This window comes from Leptodactylus fuscus, chromosome 1 (genome assembly GCF_031893055.1).
Source record: "Leptodactylus fuscus isolate aLepFus1 chromosome 1, aLepFus1.hap2, whole genome shotgun sequence".
Taxonomy (NCBI): Eukaryota; Metazoa; Chordata; class Amphibia; order Anura; family Leptodactylidae; genus Leptodactylus; species Leptodactylus fuscus.
The window spans coordinates 9,901,295-9,921,742 of NC_134265.1; the positions used below are offsets into that span (position 1 = coordinate 9,901,295).

The following is a 20,448-nucleotide window of genomic DNA, read 5'->3' on the forward strand; positions in this document are numbered from 1 at the left end:
AGCGTGCAGGTTTACTAATTCTAAAAAATTTTGTTTGTTCTGCGCACAAAGCACAATCCACAAGGTAATATAAGACCATAAGAGTCCGTTTCCTCAGCCGCAGTTTTTATTCCAACATATTTCCATGGAACTTATAGAACTCCGCAGATATGAAGGAAAGAAATACTAACTGGGAATTATTGAGCATTTACACAATGGATGGAAGTTTTTCCAACTGCTCGTCCAGATGTAATAACAGGAGCTAAAGCATTAGTAGAAGAAGTCCTACCTAGATTTGATATAGAGAGAATCTACAGGGATAATGGGGCACATTTTAGGAATAACGTGATCTTCCTGGTCGGCCACAACCTCACAATAGGAAATTGCTAAATACAGATTGTCAGATTTTAGAATGACACGTTACAATGTGCACATTTATCTTAAAAGATATCAATATGAAAGAATATGAATATTCCGGTCCTAGTAGTAATTTCTTAAGAACATCTTTTACCAGTCCTGGTTTTACAGGTAATTAGTATTAATATCTTGATGGAAAAGTTCACTTGACAACATTATATATATATACTGTATATACGGGTCCACTCATTTATACGCTGCCTATTTGTCATATACATATGGTAGACCTTATGTGATTCCACAGCTTAGACCTTTTACTAAATCAGATGAGGATGTTGACCAGACCTTGGCTGACTATATGGTAAAAATACTAAACCATAGGGGGCAACACAGTGGCTCAGTGGTTTTAGCCTTGCAGCGCTAAAGTCCTGGGTTCGAATTTTGCCAAGGACAAAACATCTGCAAGGAGTTTGTTTGCGTGGATTTCCTCCCATACTCCAAAGACATACTGATAGGGGAAAAAATGTACATTGTGAGGGCTCACACATATGGGGCTCATAATCTACCTTTAAAAATCCCCCCAAAAAACTAAACCTTAAAGAACCAGTAATTGAAACGGATACCGTGAAACAAGGAGACTGGATCCTGATTAAAAGATCCCATCCCAGGTGGGAAGAACCATGTCAAGTCCTCTTGACTACTCCTAAAAATAGCCGAACAAACCTCCTGGATCCATCTTTCCCACTGTAAAATAGCCAGAAGGATAGAATAAGATTTAGTCTAAGTTGATAAAAGACCCGTTACATAAGCGAGGTTCGTTTCAAATCTAAGACTCCGATCCCTATTCCCGGCCTACAAAGCCAAATCTAGGAATATCAGGGAAAGATAGTAAAAATGGCAGGAAAGCATTGGGGACTTGGACTAGGAATCTTGCTCGTTCTTGCCTTCATCTTCTTGACCAGGACCTGAGGAAGGTTATATAGGAGAGACAGAAGGGAGATCAGTAAAGAGAACTCTCTGTAGCTTTCCTGGAGAGCCAACTAACTGGCATGAAGTGGTAAAAGACGTAGGACACCCCAGTGTGAATCTGACATTCTACGGAGGGGAAACTTCCATAATAGAAGGAGACTTTTGTTCTTTAGTAATGTCATGGCAAAACAGAATAGTGCTTGATGTGATTTTAGCCAACCAAGGAGGTGTATGTAAAATGTTGTACTTTTATTCCCAATAATACTTCCCTGGAAAGGAGCATCACCAAAGCCCTACAAAGACTGACTGCGTTATCAGAGGAATTGGCATTACATTCTGGAACGTCAGACCTTTTTAGTGACTGACTGAAAGGATTGTTTGGAGAATGGACAGGACTTATTACATCAATATTAAGCTCAGTCTTAGCACTTAGTGACCTGTAGTTGTTGCTGCATTTCATGTATTTGGGAACTATGGCAAAGGAGGAAAGATACTGCCATGATATAACACTATGCATTGTGAAGATGAATCCTCCGACCAAATTCCACTCTGACGATCCCTGGTGAATGCGGCCAAAACGAGGAAGACTCATAGATTTTGTGGAGGAAATACGATTAAAAGGAGGGAATGTTGTAAAAATATTATTGAGCATTTTTCTCTAGCTTGCTATTATTAAGCTCTATATTTGGGGTGTCCCCTGATAGTCGCTCGCACCGCTTATACATTCCCTTCCTGACGCAGCCGGTTGTGTTCTAATGATTTAGGGATTTTTGTGGTTTTTGTCCTTCACATTGTACAAGCTAGATTTTCTTTATTTTTCAGGCGATTTCGCCATATAAGGGCTTGTTGTTTGCGGGATGAGATGTATTTTTCAATGACACCACTTTTGGGGGCCTACAACTTATAGAATAAATTTTATTAACATTTTCTTGGTGGATTAAAAAAAAAAAAATCCCATCAATTCTGTCATTAGGTTTTACCTTCGAAATCTTTCTTCATTGCAGAGTACAGCATAAGTAACATGTGACCTTTATTCTGCGGGTCAGTACGATTATGTGATACCTCATTTACATTGTTGTTTTAAGCGTAACCATCGCTATTTTCTGAGATGTGTCACATTTTTTCAGGTCTCAGAATTGGTCAAGGGCTCATGTTTTGTGGGACAACCTGTGTTTTTTATTGGTACGGTTTTGCTGTACATATGACTTTTTGATAACTTTTTATAGCGTATTTTGTAGGGTGAGATGGCAAAAAATCATTACTTCCAACGTTTTTTTCAGTTTTTTTTTTCCAATGTTCGCTATGTACATTTAAATTTTTTCAGTTATATTTTTTAGCTTGTTATGGACACGGTGATACCAAATACATATTGCTCTTATTATTTTTTAGGTTTTTTTTATGTAATTCATTTTTTATAGAAAAAGCGAATTTTGGGGGCTTTATAACTTTATTAATTTTGTTCACACACTTTTTTTTTTTTTTGTTTTTTTTTATACTTTTTCATGTGTCCCCCTTAGGACACCTGAACCAGTGATGCACAGTACTATAGACTGCAATACAAGACCATAGACATGTATTGCAGTCTGTAGAGGAAGTCAGCCTATACAGATGCATAGGCTGACTTCCTCCATTGCTGGCAGGATCAACAAAGTACTGGGGGGCACCAGGAAACTTGGGGACACTGGCTGGACCCTAGGCTTCAGATCATAGATATTGGCACCCCCTAAATCTCACCAAGAGGGTGGCAATATGACGGAATCCATTGGATGCCATGATCATGATTCACCGCAACATCCAAAGGGTTAAAAGCCCCTCCGAATTGCAGCTCAGCTCTGACAGGGGGTTATTGAGCAGGGTGTTAGGGTAAGTTCCAAGGGATTTTTGGCTTCCATTGAAATCAATAGGAGCCGGTCAGATGCTCATTCTTCAGGCCGATTCGCCTTGCAATTCAGTCTAAAGACACTCCCTCCTCCCAACTAGGCCCATTCATTGGGCCTAATCCGGAGCAGAGTGCACGACTGGATGCCAGTGCAGTGCTACCCGTTTTTTGCAGGGCTACCCGTTTTTTAGACCGGAACCTGAGGCAGCTTCCGCCTCAGGTTCCAGTCCAAAAAACCCAGTGTGAACTTACCCTTTATATTCTCTATCAGATACTATCTAGTCACTTTACTTCTGAGATCATTTTCTGGAATAGATTTCTTGACTTGGTTGCACTTTCATTTTGAGAGTGTCTGGAAGAAACCTTCATCTCCCGCCGCTGTCCCCAAGTCTCCATCAATTGCACAGCAGAGATCAGTAATCATCCCTGTTACCTAAACACATTGCACAGGCAGCAGGGATGATTGCCGATCTATACTGCCTCTTAGTGTAAGGGAAGGCGGCCGAGGGATGAAGGTTTCTACTGGCCGGTGATAATGATGGGTAGGGCCGCTAAGGGGAAATTATATTGGGGGGGCACAATAATAACTAGAGATGAGCGAATACTGTTCGATCGAGTACTAATGTGTTTGAGATAATCGAATGAAATCAAATGCCATGCGGTAAACGCAGTAAAAATTCGATTCCCCTCCCACCTTCCCTGGCACTTTTTTTGCACCAATAACGGTGCAGGGGAAGTGGGACAGGAAGCAGGAAAACAAAGGCATCAAAAATAATAGGATAAAGTTATTGGCTGGTTAAATCAGGTGACCTCGGATTTATAAGAATAGTGTCAGCCATATTCGTGCCAGATGCGGCTTGGATTTAGACCGGGAGAGATGTATGGTGAGGGTTAGAGAGGATTTAGCTTCTGTTAGGCAGGAAATATCACACCAACAGCTCTTTTAAGAGCTAAACTGCTCGAAGAGTGTATATACACCATCAGTATATACACTCATCCTGTAGAAAATTTCACAAAAGCCCTTTTTAGGGCTCAAATTCCCTATCACTGGTATACCTGTCCCATACGGATGTGAAGCAAGGTGTATACATTTCATCCGGTATATACCTTACTATGCGCTCAATATATATACCGTCCGTGTATACTTGCAACAGTACACTTGTAAACATTAGTTTGTGTGCCCATTATACCTGTCCCATACGAGTGTGAAGCAAGGTGTATACTTTCCATCCAGTATATACCGTACTTCACATACTCTCAATATATATACCGTCCGTGTATACTTTCAAAAAATACGCTTGTATACATCAGTTTGTGCACCCATTATACCTGTCCCATACAGGTGTGAAGCAAGCTGTATACTCTCCATCCGGTATATACTGTACTTGATATACGCTATCTATCTATCTACAGTCCTATGAAAAAGTTTGGGCACCCCTATTAATTTTAATCATTTTTAGTTCTAAATATTTTGGTGTTTGCAGCAGCCATTTCAGTTTGATATATCTACTAACTGATGGACACAGTAATATTTCAGGATTGAAATGAGGTTTATTGTACTAACAGAAAATGTGCAATATGCATTAAACCAAAATTTGACCAGTGCAAAAGTATGGGCACCTCAACAGAAAAGTGACATTAATATTTAGTACATCCTCCTTTTGCAGAGATAACAGCCTCTAGTCGCTTCCTGTAGCTTTTAATCAGTTCCTGGATCCTGGATGAAGGGATTTTGGACCATTCCTCTTTACAAAACAATTCAAGTTCAGTTAAGTTTGATGGTCGCCGAACATGGACAGCCCGCTCTCAAATGATCTGAAAACAAAGATTGTTCAACATAGTTGTTCAGGGGAAGGATACAAAAAGTTGTCTCAGAGATTTAACCTGTCAGTTTCAACTGTGAGGAACATAGTAAGGAAATGGAAGACCACAGGGACAGTTCTTGTTAAGCCCAGAAGTGGCAGGCCAAGAAAAATATCAGAAAGGCAGAGAAGAAGAATGGTGAGAACAGTCAAGGACAACCCACAGATCACCTCCAAAGAGCTGCAGCATCATCTTGCTGCAGATGGTGTCACTGTGCATCGGTCAACTATACAGCGCACTTTGCACAAATAGAAGCTGTATGGGAGATTGATGAGAAAGAAGCTGTTTCTGCACGTACGCCACAAACAGAGCCCCCTTAGGTATGTAAAAGCACATTTGGACAAGCCTGTGGACTGTTGAAACAAAGACTGAGTTGTTTGGTCATACAAAAAGGCGTTATGCATGGCGTCCAAAAAAAAAAAACAGCATTCCAAGAAAAACACATGCTACCCACTGTAAAATTTGGTGGAGGTTCCATCATGCTTTGGGGCTGTGTGGCCAATGCCGGCATCGGGAATCTTGTTAAAGTTGAGGGCCGCATGGATTCCACTCAGTATCAGCAGATACTTGAGAATAATGTTCAAGAATCAGTGACGAAGTTGAAGTTACGCCGGGGATAGATATTTCAGCAAGACAATGATCCAAAACACCGCTCCAAATCGACTCAGGCATTCATGCAGAGGAACAATTACAATGTTCTGGAATGGCCATCCCAGTCCCCAGACCTGAATATCATTGAACATCTGTGGGATGATTTGAAGCGGGCTGTCCATGCTCGGCAACCATCTAACTTAACTGAACTTGAATTGTTTTGTAAAGAGGAATGGTCCAAAATCCCTTCATCCAGGATCCAGGAACTGATTAAAAGCGACTAGAGGCTGTTATCTTTGCAAAAGGAGGATCTACTAAATATTAATGTCACTTTTCTGTTGAGGTGCCCATACTTTTGCACTGGTCAAATTTTGGTTTAATGCATATTGCACATTTTCTGTTAGTACAATAAACCTCATTTCAATCCTGAAATATTACTGTGTCCATCAGTTATTAGATATATCAAACTGAAATGGCTGCTGCAAACACCAAAATATTTAGAACTAAAAATGATTAAGATTAATAGGGGTGCCCAAACTTTTTCATAGGACTGTATCTATCTTCAGTGTATACTTGCAAAAAATATGCTTGTATACATCTCGAAATGTGTAAGACTAGCGCAATGGGGGTAAGGATGAGCGTGGAAATCCAGCTGGGTGCCCAGGTCAAGGTCAAGCTACTGTGGATCCAACTACTGGTGAGGGGCAGCCAGTCTTGAGCTCATCCACAATCCCTGGCTTGATGGCAACGTTAAGCAGGGTGCAAGGTATAACGCTGACGAGGCCAGAGCACCAGGACCAGGTGATACAATGGCTAGCGAGTAATGCTTCCAGCGGTATTTCCACCAGACAGTCAGCCACTACCTCCAGGCATGTTCCTACCCAAAAGTCTGCCTCTCCTGGCAATTTAGTGTTTGTGGACCCACAACCAGCATGTCCCATCCTCAGTGATAATGACAAGACACAGTTCCATGTTTCTGTTCCAGCTCACAAGTTCATCCTCCTTCTCCTCCTCCTCCTCCTCCACCACCACTATGACTGTTAAAAACCACATTTCTAACCACCTCATTAAGGCTCAGCTCAAGAGCCTAATATTAGACTCCTAAAAGGCCCAATTCATCCTATAGTATAATATTATACTCCTACAATCCTCAAATCATCCCAAGAGCTTAGTACTCTGCTACTCCAAGGCTCAACTCACCCCAAGGGCCAAAAACTCTGCTGGTACAAGGCTGAACTCACCTCAAAGGCCAAGGACTCTGTTCCTACAAGGCTCAACTCACCTCAAGGGTCTAAGGGCTCTGAAAAGAGAAGACTTACTATTAAACTCCAGTCCTTAAAAATTCCCAAATTACGTTTCTACATTCCATTCTTCAGCAACTCAATAAATCAAATACAAATCTATTGATAATCTAACATACTATGAGAAAATAGAACTACAGTAAATCGTTGACCAGTTTTCATTTTTCAAAAAGTGTGACAAGATAGGAAACAGAAATCAAACTTCAACTCAAAAGAAAACATAGACACGCAGGTTCTATTATGAAGTTACAAGTAGAAAAGTCGCTCAGCAAGTGACAGATGTGGTTCTTTGTGTACACTCTGTCCCACCAAAAAGGCTAACTTGTGGGCGTACTGGCACCCCTTCACCAAACTCGCCAAAAACTCTGCCGGTACAAGGCTCAACTAACTTTAACCACTTCAGTACCGGGCCAATTTGTGGTCCAGGACCAGACACATTTTAGGTTTATTTTGTATGTGCGGTTTTGAGGGCTGTAACATTTTTCCCGTATCTCTCAGTCAACTAATTTTTGCGTCTTTTTTCGGGGACACATAGGGCTTTATTTTTATATTGTTTTTATTTTCAAATGTGTTTTGATTTTTTTTTTATATCTGGGAAAATATAAACAAAATAGGAGGGAAATTGTGTCTGGTTTTCAATTTATTTATTTTTATTTAATAACACAAAGTGTCACTGAAAAACTTTATAATATAGTTTTTCCTCTCCGTTACGGTAATTTTTATTTTGTATGGTGTCGTCGGGGGTGGGGCTATAACCTTTAATAACGGCGTTTTATTAGTGTATTATTATTTTTTATTTTATTTACTTTTTTTTTTTTAGCTTTTTTTTAATTTTTTTATTCAGATGGTGTCCCCATAAGGTGATAAGAGACCTTTGGGAACATCTGATCACTTTTTTTTTTTGTACTAGAGGCTGATTTCTCCAATAACGGGCTGGTAAATTTAACCCCAGATGCAGGAGAAATCCAGCCTCCTGCACACTGTATATACAGCCTACTGAGCTGATCTGGGTCCTGTAGGATCCAGCAGCTTTTGCAAGACTCTGCTCCCTGCGGATCATGTGACCGCCGCGTCAGAGGGCAGCTGAATTATGGCAGCGTCCATAGCTGTGTATACAGCACTCATTGAGCACTGTATACACAGAGATCGAGAAGGCAGGGGAGGTAATAAATCTTCCCTGTCTTCTCTCTGGGAGCTCCGGCTGAAGTTACAGCTGGCTCCCAGCTTCAGTAGCTGCATGATCTTTGTGCAGCTACTGTGTTCTGACTGGACGTACAGGTACGTCGTGTCAGATCTAGGCAACCACTACTCAGACGTATATAGTCTATGGGCGGTCCGGAAGTGGTTAAGGGCCTAATACTCTGCCGGTGCAAGGCTCAACTCACCCCAAGGGCCTAAAAAGTACATTTTTGTATGGCTCAGCTTAAGGGCCTCTAACTTAATTTGGAAGGGCTGACCTCAAGGGCCACAAAAGTAATTTTAGGAGGTCTTACCACATCACACACACAATGACATTTAAGGGTGGGGGCTGTTGGACTTCCCATTGCCTATGACATCTGTGGTTGTCATGGGCAACGTGATTTAAAGGGGTGCATGCTAATGTTTCTTTAGCTTAAAATTTGTCTTTCTGTCCATACTAATGTAGAGGAAAGAAGGTTTCCAAATATTTTTCTACTTTCATAGAGGCTCTATTGAGTTTGGAGTGTCTAGTTGATAGGCTGTGATAGTGGGGTAATACTGGGACTTGGGTGTGTTAGATGCCCCCAGGCAAGCTTCCCCTGCTGTCCCAGTTGCATTCCAGAGGTGTTGTCACCATTTCCTGAGGTGTCATTGTGGATTTGGTGACTCCAATTAATCGAATTTTGGTTTCCCCTGAAACAAGCATTTTTTCCCCCACAGACTATAATGGGATTCGATATTCGATCGAATAGTCGAATTTCGAGGGTCTACTCGAATCGGATTTCGAATATCGAATATTTCACTACTCGCTCACCTTTAATAATAACCCATAATACAATTCTACTATATACACAACACACACATACGGCTCCACTACATACACATCACACACAGGCAGCTCTACTACCTACACGGCACACACACACAGCTCTGCTACATACATGTCACACACAGATGGCTATGCCGAGATCTCTAATATCTGGTCATGTGATTCTGTGACTCCGCCCACATTTATGACATCATCACAGGTCCTGTGAGCAGATGACTTCTGTACCCGAGGAGGCAAATGCTCGCTCTCAGCCCTTTTCATACATTCAGTCTCCCTCATTTCCAGGCTGCAGCCTCTTCTATGGTCAGACTTTTGGCTCGGTGTCTCCCCCTAGTACTGGCCACATGTTCTCCTCCCTCTCCCCAGCACGGCCTCAGCTTCGCTCCCCCCTCCTCTGTAGCTCCATATGTATCTGCACTACATGGACACTAATGGACGCCCAAACTTCCCAGTGGAGCCGAGTAATAGAAAGTGAATCTCCGTGTAAATCGGGGGGCCCTGTCTGAGGGGGGAGGGGATGTCTCGTCTTAGCGGCAGCTGTGACATAGAAGTGTTGGGTAAAGCTGGTAGGGGATGAGGTTGTGTGATAGATGGGAATGGGGTCGTCTGGGTCATAGATGGACTTAGACTGCCATCCAACATTCATATATACTGTCTGACTCTGCTCCATCCTTCATCCTCAGATATGCTCCCACCACCTGGACTCATCATCTAAAGGCTCTCCTGCTACAATCAGCTCTGCTTCTTCCACCTTACTCCTGTTCCAAACATAACTCAGCTCTGCTCCATCTCTGCTTGCTGTTATTATCAATCATTTCTGTTGGTATGTTGTTACCACTTTGTAGCACTTACATCAGCTTTCATATCTCCATCTCTACACCCTGCTGTCTCCCCCTCCTTTTCTCATTTCCCTCTCTTTGATTCTGGCCTTTGTCTATCTGCTTATATCCACACAGCTATTCACACCTGATGGTGATTTTACAAACCTGAGCTTGTATAAATGTAAGTGCTTAGGTCATTGCAATCCAAGCGTGCAATCAAAGTGTGAAATCTATGTGTAGCACCGTAGAAAAAAAGCAGGGCACTCGCCAGCCAGTAATTAAAACTTGACAAAACTTTAATTCATTCCGTTAAAAAAACACAAATTGTGTCACTCACATACGGGATTGGAAATAGATGAAACAAGGTATGACAGAAGCGACGATCGTTTCGTGCATGTTGCACTTCATCAGGCTGAAATCTATGTGTGCTAATCAGAATTAGGCCAGAATAGGACCACAAGGGACCAGACGGTAACACAAACCAACTACTTCAAATTTATCATTTGTCTAACAGAAATTCTCCTCACTATAATCCCTGTTCTTCTTCCTATACTTGTAAAAACCACTTCTCTACCCCAAACCAGCCATGTCAGTAACAAAATCCTCATCTCTCCTACCCCACCATCTGTCTTTCTCCACACAGCTACTCACAGACCTGCAGGCTTTCCACCCCAGACACACACAATCCCCCCCCCCTCACCCTCCTACTTACACCTGCTGTCCATCTCCCTGCTACTCCTTACTTCTGGTGACTTATCTCCTAATCCTGGACTACCCCAGCAAATCCCTACTTTGGCTTGCTCCCCACCTGGCATCAGCACACGGAACCCCTTAAATCTTAAACCAATCTCACTCGCTCCTGCCCTTCCCCCTGTCCTCTCCGGTGCACTATGAAACACTCGCTCTACACACAATAAACTTGACTACATTTCCAATGAATTTACATTTCTCGGTCTTACAGAAACATGGCTGACACCCTCAGACACCGCCTCCCCCACTGCCCTCTCCTATGGAAGTCTGCATTTCTCACATACTCCCCGCCCCAACAATAAACCTGGTGGAGGTGTAGGTGTCCTCCTGTCAGACAATTGCTCATTCGCCCCTATCCAAGCGCTACCTGCCCTCACCCCCCCTCCTTTGAAGTGCACTCTGTTCGTATCTACTCACCCTCCAACTGGCCATCATATACCAACCGCCGGGACCTACCGCTGCCTTCATTTACCATTTCACCACCTGGCTCACACCCTTCTTATCCACAGACACCCCCCACCATCATCATGGGCAATTTCAACATCCCCATTGACACAGACCACCCCCGCTTCCAATTTCCTGTCCCTCACTGTCTCCTTTGGTCTCTCCTAATGGTCCTCCTCTGCCACTCACATAAAGAGGCACACGCTAGACCTCATATTCACCTGCCTCTGCTCCATATGCAGCCTCTCTAACTCTCCATCCACACTCTCTGACATTCACTGCCCTCTCCTCTGTAATAGATCCCCCAACCTTTAAACCAACACGCCCCCGCAGGAACCTTAGCCACCTTGACATACGCAGACTCTCAGACTCTCTCCTACCACTCGCTGACATATTCTCACTCCAGGATACAGATGCCACTGCTGCCTTCTATAATGCCACCATTACCTCAGCCCTTGACTCTGTGGCCCCTTCACAAACACCAGAGTCCGACCAATCAATAGACAACCCTGCACACCAACCTGACTGAAAAACTGAGACGATCCTCACGGGTTGCAGAGCGCCTCTGGAAGAAAAGCCATTCCCCTGCATATATTTCCGACCTAATCTCACGCTACCTGCCCACACGTAACCTCAGATCCTCCAAAGACCTTCTACTCCGTTCTGCTCTCATCCGCTCCTCACACAACCGTCTCCAAGATTTCTCTTGTGCCTCCCCCATACTCTGGAACTCCTTACCACGACACATAAGACTGACCCCCACAATCACAGGATTCAAGAAGGCCCTGAAGACTCACCTATTCAGGAAGGCCTACAACCTCCAATAACACTACTGTCACCTCATCACTATCTGAACAGTCTCTACCCTCACCTTCTGTCTCTATTAGAGATGAGCGAACACCGTTCGATCGAATAGATATTCGATCGAATATCAGGGCATTCAAGGTATTCAATTCCAATCGAATAACACGAGGCAAATGCAGTAAAAATTTGTATCCCCTCCCACCTTCCCTGGCACGTTTTTTACACCAATAACTGTGCAGGGGAGGTGGGACAGGAACTACGACAATGGAGGCATCGAAAAAAAATCGGAAAAAGGAATTGACGGATGAAATCAGCTGACCTTCACTTTAGACGAATGGTCGATTTAACATTCGATTAATTTGAGACTGTGAACTATATGACTGAGACAGGGACAGATGTACAGGCAGGATTAGCTAGGGATTACCTTTATTTAGGGGGGAATGTCACTCACCCAGCTCTTTGGGAGCTCTATCTGGTCGGAATCCCTGTCAGCTTGCGATATGCGCATTGATTGGCGTTGATTCAGCGCTGATTGGCCGAATGCTATACAGACTACAGCATTCGGCCAATTAACGCTGATTCTGCCGGAGGAGGCGGAGTCTAAGATCCGTCCACAGCAGTTTCCATTGTGGTCCGATCTCAGATGTAGCAGTGCTGACACAGCACTGCTACACGGAGAAGCGGCAGTGCTCAGCACACACAGAGATGCAGCAGAGCTGAGTGTGCAGCATGGTTCAACGCACACTCAGCACTGCTACGTCAGATGCAGCAGAGCTGAATGTGCAGCAGGTTCAGCTGAACCCTGCTGCACACTCAGCTCTGCTGTATCGGACTGCTACATCGGACACTGCTACATTGGCCAGCACTGCTACATCGGGCTGTGCGCTCAGCTCGCCTACTCCGGAGATGCAGCCGAGCAGAGTGCACGCCTAGCACTGCTACATCGGAGATGAAGCAGAGCTGGCCGTTTGCTGAGCTCGGTTACTCCAGGGTAGCCAAGCTGAGCGCACGGCCCGATGTAACAGTGCTGGCCGATGTATCAGTGTCCGATGTAGCAGAGCTGAGTGTGCAGCAGGGTTCAGCACACACTCAGCTCTGCTAAATCTCCAGTGTAGAAGTGCCAAAACTGCTACATCTCAGCATAGGAATACATTGACCAGCGTTGATTGGCCGATCAAAGCTTTTGGCCAATCAACGCTGGTTCTGCCGGTGGAGGCGGAGTCTAAGCAGTCCACAGCAGTCTCCATTCTGGTCCGATCTTAGACTCCGCCTCCTCACAGACCAGCCTCCGGCAGAACCAGCGTTGATTGGCTGAATGCCGTACTCTGTATGGCATTCAGCCAATCCACGCTGGTCAATGCATTCCAATGAGAAAATTCAGCTCATGCATATCGCAAGCTGACAGTGATCCCGACGTAATACAATGACTTGGGCTTGTTAGATGCTTCCCCTGCTGTCCTAGTTGCATTCCAGGGCATTGGCATCATTTCCATGGGTGTGATAGTGGACTTGGTGACTCTCCTGAGTCGAATGGTGGGATCCCCTGAAACAAAGCATTTTTCCCCATAGACTATAATGGGGTTCGATATTCGTTCGAATAGTCGAATATTGAGCGGCTATTCTAAACGAATATCGAATAAACAAATATTTTACTGTTCGCTCATCTCTAGTCTCTATCCCTCTCCCCTCATAGATTGTAAGCCCTTGCGGGCAGGGCCATCTATCCCACTGTACCAATCGGTCACTGTTAGTATTATATTTGTTTGTATATTTTGTGTACTGTATGTAAACCCTCAAATGTAAAGCACCAGCAAATTAATGGTGCTATATTAATAAGCAATAATAATAATGGACTTAGCATAAATGAAGCTAGTACATGTGCGGGGGCGATATGGGGGTGTACAATAACAACTGGGGTAACAACATGAAAAGGCATTCGGTACATCAGCAGAAGTGCAAAACCAGAAGCCACTATTAGTGTAAGTAAAGGAAGTGGCTGATCCTAAGAGATTACTGGAATTACATAGTGATGGCCATGAAATAAGATGTGCCTGGGATCCGCAGTAAGATGTATGACCAAGGAAAGCTACGTGAGGAGTCCTTACATCTGTAAGATGGAGCGCAGCTCTGCAGGGTCACTTCATGGCGTGAATCCACCTCTGTCACCTCACACCTTGTATGACATAGGCTGAGAAAGACCAAGAGGGACAGGAGGTAGAAAACCCCAGAATAGGTGACATTATGTAGAATAGAAGAAGTTCCGGTGTCTTCTGCTGGAGCTTTATGAAGCCGGTGTGTCGCTCTTTGAGCTTTAGGTGTATGTATAGTTTACCACGGAGGGGGGGGGGGGGGGGGGGGGCGGTGGAGGTTGTAAGCCGAGAAAATCAGTCACCAGCACTAAAGTCGGGTAAGTGTCCAATGTGATGTGAAGTTCCTCACATAGCCGGGACAGATCTGATGACCATCTCGCTGTAGAGCGTCTTCCATTTACAGAAACTGAAATTCCAAAGGGAAATAGCCAGCAGTATGGAAGTAGTTTATGATGAAGCGTTGTGGTGAGAGGTTTCAGCAGACGTCTCATTGCCAAGGTCTTGAAATATTGGTGCAGGGGATGGTGCTTGCTGGGAGGAGTAGTACGACGGCAATTGTAGACAGCTAGAGTAACTACCGTGTGCAGCCCGGACAGCAGATAGATGGACTGGGAGTGACTGGTAGGTTGTCTCAGGTATCTGGAGCCATGCTGACTGCAGCGCACTCCACATTTACTGGAGGGTACATGGGGGAGGATCCATAGAATGAATACAACGAACAAGATGGCCCCACAGATGCTCAATTGGGTTCAAGTCTAGGAAATAAGGGAGCAAGGGAAGTACTTGGAAGTCTTGGTCATTCTCTTCCACCAACTATCGGCCATTTGTAGATGTTCTTTTGCACGAAGATTCCATTTCAGAGAAAACAAACAGCATGTATGGGTGTATGTGATCTGCAAGGATGGATTCATACCCAAATCTGTTCAGATTGCCATCAACATAGATGAGCGGGCCCAGAGAATGGCGTGAAAAAATTCTCCAGACTATAACGCTGCCATCACCAGCTTATCTTCTTCCAGCACTGATTGCAGGTGTTTGTTCTCTGATGTTTCTTGCCTGACATGCCGATGTCCATCCATTCCATGAAGCAGAAAACAGGACTCCTCGAAGAAGGCAACCCTTAGCCAATCATTGGTGGTCCAATTCCAATATGGCCGTGTAAAATGAAGCCTCTTTTTTTTTTTCTTTTTTAACATATGTACAATGACCATCTTTCTGCATCGAAGCTCCATACACATTAGGGTTCATTGATCCATTGTTTTAGACACATCTGGTAGCCCCGATTCATTTTCAAGCTGAGCTGCTCCAGTTTAAGGTGTCAATCGGCCCTCACACACCTTCATAGCTTAGGTTCAACTTTCACATCAGTAGGACGTGATTCTCCAGTTTCCATGTTGGTTATTCCCAATGGCGCCATTTCTCCACTCACAATACACTTTCACCAAAGCAGCACACGAACAGGTCACAACCTGCGCTGTTGAAGAAATACTGTCACCCTTGGTCCGACAGTCAATACTCATCCCTTGTGCAACTTGTCCCCTTTACCCAAGACAACAATGAGATTCTGTTCAGCCTATCACACACCTTACAGTCCTATGAAAAAGTTTGGGCACCCCTATTAATCTTAATTATTTTTAGTTCTAAATATTTTGGTGTTTAGTGCAGCCATTTCAGTCTGATCTATCTAATAACTGATGGCACAGTAATATTTCAGAATTGAAATGAGGTTTATTGTACTAACAGAAAATGTGCAATATGCATTAAACCAAAATTTGACCAGTGCAAAAGTATGGGCACCTCAACAGAAAAGTGACATTAATATTTAGTAGATCCTCCTTTTGCCTCTAGTCGCTTCCTGTAGCTTCTAATCAGTTCCTGGATCCTGGATGAAGGTATTTTGGACCATTCCTCTTTACAAAACAATTCAAGTTCAGTTAAGTTTGATGGTCGCCGAGCATGGACAGCCCGCTCTCAAATGATCTGAAAACAAAGATTGTTCAACATAGTTGTTCAGGGGAAGCATACAAAAAGTTGTCTGAGATTTAACTTTTTCATAGGACTGTATATACCCACCAAGCCGGCCCACAATAAGTCACTTCCTTCCTGAGCTACACGCTGCCGACGTCAGAAGTAGGAGGTGGTGATAATAATGGGACTCAACTCTTCTATTTATTCCATGGGATTCCGTGTAGCGATTACATTGTCTCATCTTCTCTCCATTCAGGTTCCTACAATATAGAATCCTCTCCGTATCTTCTATATAAGAGAATATTCCTGATTGATCCATCAAGGATGGACAGAGACAGAAACAAGATGGTGGAAAGTCTATTAAATCTCACCCTAGAGATCATCTACCAGCTTACTGGAGAGGTGAGAGATTCTGATGATGTCATCATGACATCATTCTTATAGTAATAACAGATGATATGACTGGAGAGGTGATGGACTCTGGACATGTATGTAGTGAGATTTATTAATGTGTCTCCCCATAACCAGGATTACACAGTAGTGAAGAAGACCTCTAGTGGGCGCTGTCAGGCTCCTGTGCATGAAGGATATGGAGAACACCTGAGACCGATCCTGGGGCCTCCACCCCACCCCATGATACTAGAGGAGATCATTGGACAGAAGATCCTAGAACTCACCAAAAAGATGCTGGAGCTGCTGACTGGAGAGGTGACACTGCTGGGAATGCTGGGACATTATACAGTAACTGGAGGGGTCGGGGTGATGACTGTATCATTGTGTTGTCAGGTTCCTATAAGGTGTCAGGATGTCGCTGTCTATTTCTCCATGGAGGAGTGGGAGTATTTAGAAGGACACAAGGATCTGTACAAGGAGGTGATGATGGAGGACCACCAGCCCCTCACATCAGCAGGTAATAGACATGGCTATATACACATGGACTTCCATTATTTGTTTGTACAGAATGAATTCAGTCCCTGTCTGTGTTTCCTACAGGTAGATCCAGTAAGAGGACAACACCGGAGAGATGTCCCAGTCCTCTTCTTCCACAGGATGATGATCAGGTAGATGGAGATATTCCCTATGGTGTGTAGACGGGCTGTGAAGTCCTTGTGGTCAGTCTTGTTGTATCCAGCAGTATTATATGGTTATATACATGGGCGGTGTCATTGAGCCGCCATCTAATATGTTTATCCGGCTTCTCACAGACCTGCAGCTACTGTCAGGATATCTTTCATCTTCATGCGGATTAATGATCTAGAACATTCTCTGTGACTTCCCCATTTGTCCAGTGACTTTTACAATATTTGTATTACAGATTTTCCATCAGGATAAAGATCTGAGTGACATTAATGTTATATCTATGAGAATAAAGGAAGAGCCCTATGTGAGTGGTGATGAGGAGTGTGAGGAGGACATTCCTACAGGGAACCGCCCAGGTGAGGAGTCACCACTATATAAAGCACAGAAGGGTCACTGATTCTATTCAGACATTGTTTAGACTATTTGTTGTTCCCCGATTCAGGTAAAATACTAATAATACCTGAATATAAATGTGATACCGCTATAGGGGGTAATAAATGTAGTATAGAATAGAACGGACAGCAGGAATATGGACTTGACATCGATGTGAACGAGGGAAATGTCTTCCTCACCGGCTGTCAGTCCTCGTGAAGGGAAAGAATTTACCAGAATTATATAGCAGATTATTTCAGGTAGCGGAAAAATAATCCTCCTGCTCGATCTTCAGGCAGATTCCACCTCAGAGCTCTATGGAAATAAATGAGAGGTGGAAAATCCCGCCTGGCCAGTAAGGAATCTGATGGAGATTCGGGGGCTGATTTGGTAAAGCGGAAAATTCTTCTTCTGAATTCCTGAAGCAGCTTCTACAAATGTCACTGTGTAAACCTCACCTTAGTCCCCAATCACACTATGGAATCCGGACTAGAAAATCTGGTCTGTACATCAGTCACATTTCCCATCCTGAACTCTGTCCACACACCAGGACTCCCTGTATCTTAGTGATCTATGACGCTAGGAGTCCCTGCTTCCTTGTGACTCCACAGACCCTACTACATACTGTATGGGACAGCAGATCCGCGGTGAGTTCAGGCTGGGAAATCCAGCAGATGTGGTTTGGATTGTATTGTGTGTATGGGGTGTAATACAGTAAGATTTATGGCATCCTACAGTATTATTCCATATAAGTGGCCATATTTAAGCAGCCATGGATTGTGTTCACCTTGTGGGGAATCGCTCAGGTAAATGCTTGTAGCAGTGCAGGAAATAGGGACACAGACACTGGATTGCACACAAGTTCAGGCTTTATTCACATGTAGCGCATACACTGCTTTTGCAAAGCCACAGGATAAACAAAACCCTTCTCGGCTGAGAAACTAACTTAAACATAAGGAAACTTTTCCACCTTGGCAACAACAACGGCACAGTACCTGCTTTGGAGATCCGATCTGGACAGTTCGACTCTGTCAGCGTGGTGCCACACTGCAAGTCTTCACACAGACTGTTATTAGAGCCTGATTAGTCAGCTGACCTCCCTGGTGTGGGTCTCACCACACACCCCTTAGGTGCCTGGCTGGAATATACTTGTCTTCCCAGACCACACCCTTCACTCTCTCACAACCTCTACAGTGACCTAGAGCAGTGGTGGCGTCTCCTGCCCCGCTTCATTACTATTCACTATCACTGACCTCCGTCTCAGCACAGTGAATACTAATGAAGTAGGCCGCGCTGCCGTCATTTGCTGCCTGTGCCACTGACTTCACACGGTCTGAAGCGTCTCAGGCAGCGGCAGCTCAGTGGGGAATATACTTATAAAGTTATGTTATTCAATAATAGTAATATCAGTTTTCTTCTTGTCAGATGACTGTACCAGGAGCTCAGAGGGACATCTGATATCTACAGATTATGAAGCAGAGGATCATGGTATCACACAAGATCCATTTGAAGAACATGCCATTACCCCAGATATACCCTCTGTCCTTCAGAAGCAAGATTTTTCTCCTAATTTATCACAGTCTGTTAAGCAAAATAAAAAATGTAGAAGAGACGTTATACATCAGAGAATTCACATAGGGGAGATGCCATATTCATGCCCAGAATGTGGGAAATTTTTCATGTTTAAATCACATCTTGTTCAACATCAAAAGATTCACGCAGGGGAGAAGCCATTTTCATGCACAGAATGTGGGAAATGTTTTGCTAAGAAGTCGCATCTTGTACAACATCAAAGAACTCACACAGGGGAGAAACCATATTCATGCACAGAATGTGGGAAATGTTTTGCTCATAAGTCAAATCTTGTTGAACATCAAAGAACTCACACAGGGGAGAAGCCACATTTATGCCCAGAATGTGGGAAATGTTTTGCTAATAAATCAAATCTTGTTGAACATCAAAGAACTCACACAGGGGAGAAGCCATATTCATGCCCAGAATGTGGGAATTTTTTTATGTTTAAATCACATCTTGTTCAACATCAAAAGATTCACACAGGTGAGAAGCCTTATTCATGCCGAGAATGTGGGAAATGTTTTGCTAAGAAATCACATCTTGTTCAACATCAACGAACTCACACAGGGGAGAAGCCATATTCATGCACAGAATGTGGGAAATGTTTTGCTCATAAATCAAGTGTTCTTGAACATCAAAGGACTCACACAGGGGAGAAGCCATACTCATGTCCAGAATGTGGGAAATGTTTTGCTCAGAAATCACATCTTGTTACACATCTGAGAATTCACACAGGGGAGAAGAGGATTGTAAGTGGATTTTCAACCTGAAGTCATTGACCCGATATTAACAAGGTAATAAAGGTATTAACAAGGAACTTATCTTCGCCGTTTTTTTAAGTTAAATTATTTATTTAACTTTAGTGTTATTTAGAACTCTGATTATGGCCAATCTCTAATTTGTTTGTTGTTATATAATGGACTGAGGTTATTTTTATCTGGGATACTTATAATGGAAACTCAATTACATTCAGCTGTCGCTTCTTGGGACTGATTTTCCAGTAATTTTTTTTTTTTTTATAAGTTTAGGAAATCATACTGTATATACAGACCTAAGGAAATAATGTCTATTTATATCTATGTCTCATATCATGTACCCACAGGTCCCCCTCTCAGGTCTCATATAATGCCCTCCTAAGGGTCCATTCGCACGGAGGAAAATGGTTTGGAATTTGGGGTGGAATTTTCCTCGCTGAAAAAAAAGCCTCGCATTGATTTCAATGGGTTCTGCCAGCTTTTTTTTGGACTTTTCCATGCTGAATTTTCCGCTAGTGGAAAAAAAAAGCTGGCAGAACCCATTGAAGTCAATGGGATGCTTTTTTTTCAGCGAGGAAAATTCGACACCAAATTCCTCACCATTTTCCTCCATGTGAATGGACCCTATGTCTCGCTCATTGAAATCATATAATGCACCCCAATATCCCCCGTCCCCTCCTCCCATGTCCCTTTCTGCTCACATGTTTTTTCCTCTCCTTTTCAGTCTCTTCTTTCAGCAACTTCCTCTTGCTGTAAAACTCCGCACTATCCTGTACAATGCAAAACTTCTCCACCCACACAAGAGTCGGATCACACAGTCATGATGTCATCAGGTGTCGCCC

At 43.5% G+C, this 20,448-nt stretch overlaps 3 protein-coding genes across 3 annotated transcripts in view; 2 read left to right on the top strand and 1 right to left on the bottom strand.

The window, feature by feature from the left end:
* LOC142190613 (gastrula zinc finger protein XlCGF66.1-like) overlaps positions 1-20,448 on the bottom strand; it is a 410,056-nt gene that overhangs the window by 106,956 nt on the left and 282,652 nt on the right. The gene's annotated exons all lie outside the window — the stretch shown is intronic.
* Positions 1-20,448, top strand: part of LOC142189887 (uncharacterized) — a 167,275-nt gene that overhangs the window by 71,402 nt on the left and 75,425 nt on the right. Inside the window, exon 10 of the mRNA XM_075262258.1 lies at positions 18,999-19,568. Within this exon, the coding sequence (XP_075118359.1) occupies positions 18,999-19,568 (570 nt within the window). The remainder of the gene's footprint in view (positions 1-18,998; positions 19,569-20,448) is intronic.
* LOC142190522 (oocyte zinc finger protein XlCOF29-like) lies at positions 16,147-17,334 on the top strand. Its single transcript, XM_075262299.1, has 5 exons — positions 16,147-16,226; positions 16,353-16,532; positions 16,611-16,734; positions 16,818-16,885; positions 17,140-17,334. The coding sequence occupies exons 1-5, from the start codon at positions 16,149-16,151 to the stop codon at positions 17,299-17,301; spliced, it is 612 nt and encodes a 203-aa protein (XP_075118400.1). The 5' UTR covers positions 16,147-16,148; the 3' UTR covers positions 17,302-17,334.

What these genes read in the sequence shown, in the direction of transcription:
- LOC142190522 (XM_075262299.1), top strand. Translation starts at nt 16,149, where the DNA reads ATGGACAGAGACAGAAACAAGATGGTGGAAAGTCTATTAAATCTCACC. An exon ending in TGGAGCTGCTGACTGGAGAG is followed by an intron (nt 16,533 to 16,610) that starts GTGACACTGCTG and finishes TTGTGTTGTCAG; the next exon opens with GTTCCTATAAGGTGTCAGGA. An exon ending in CCAGCCCCTCACATCAGCAG is followed by an intron (nt 16,735 to 16,817) that starts GTAATAGACATG and finishes TGTTTCCTACAG; the next exon opens with GTAGATCCAGTAAGAGGACA.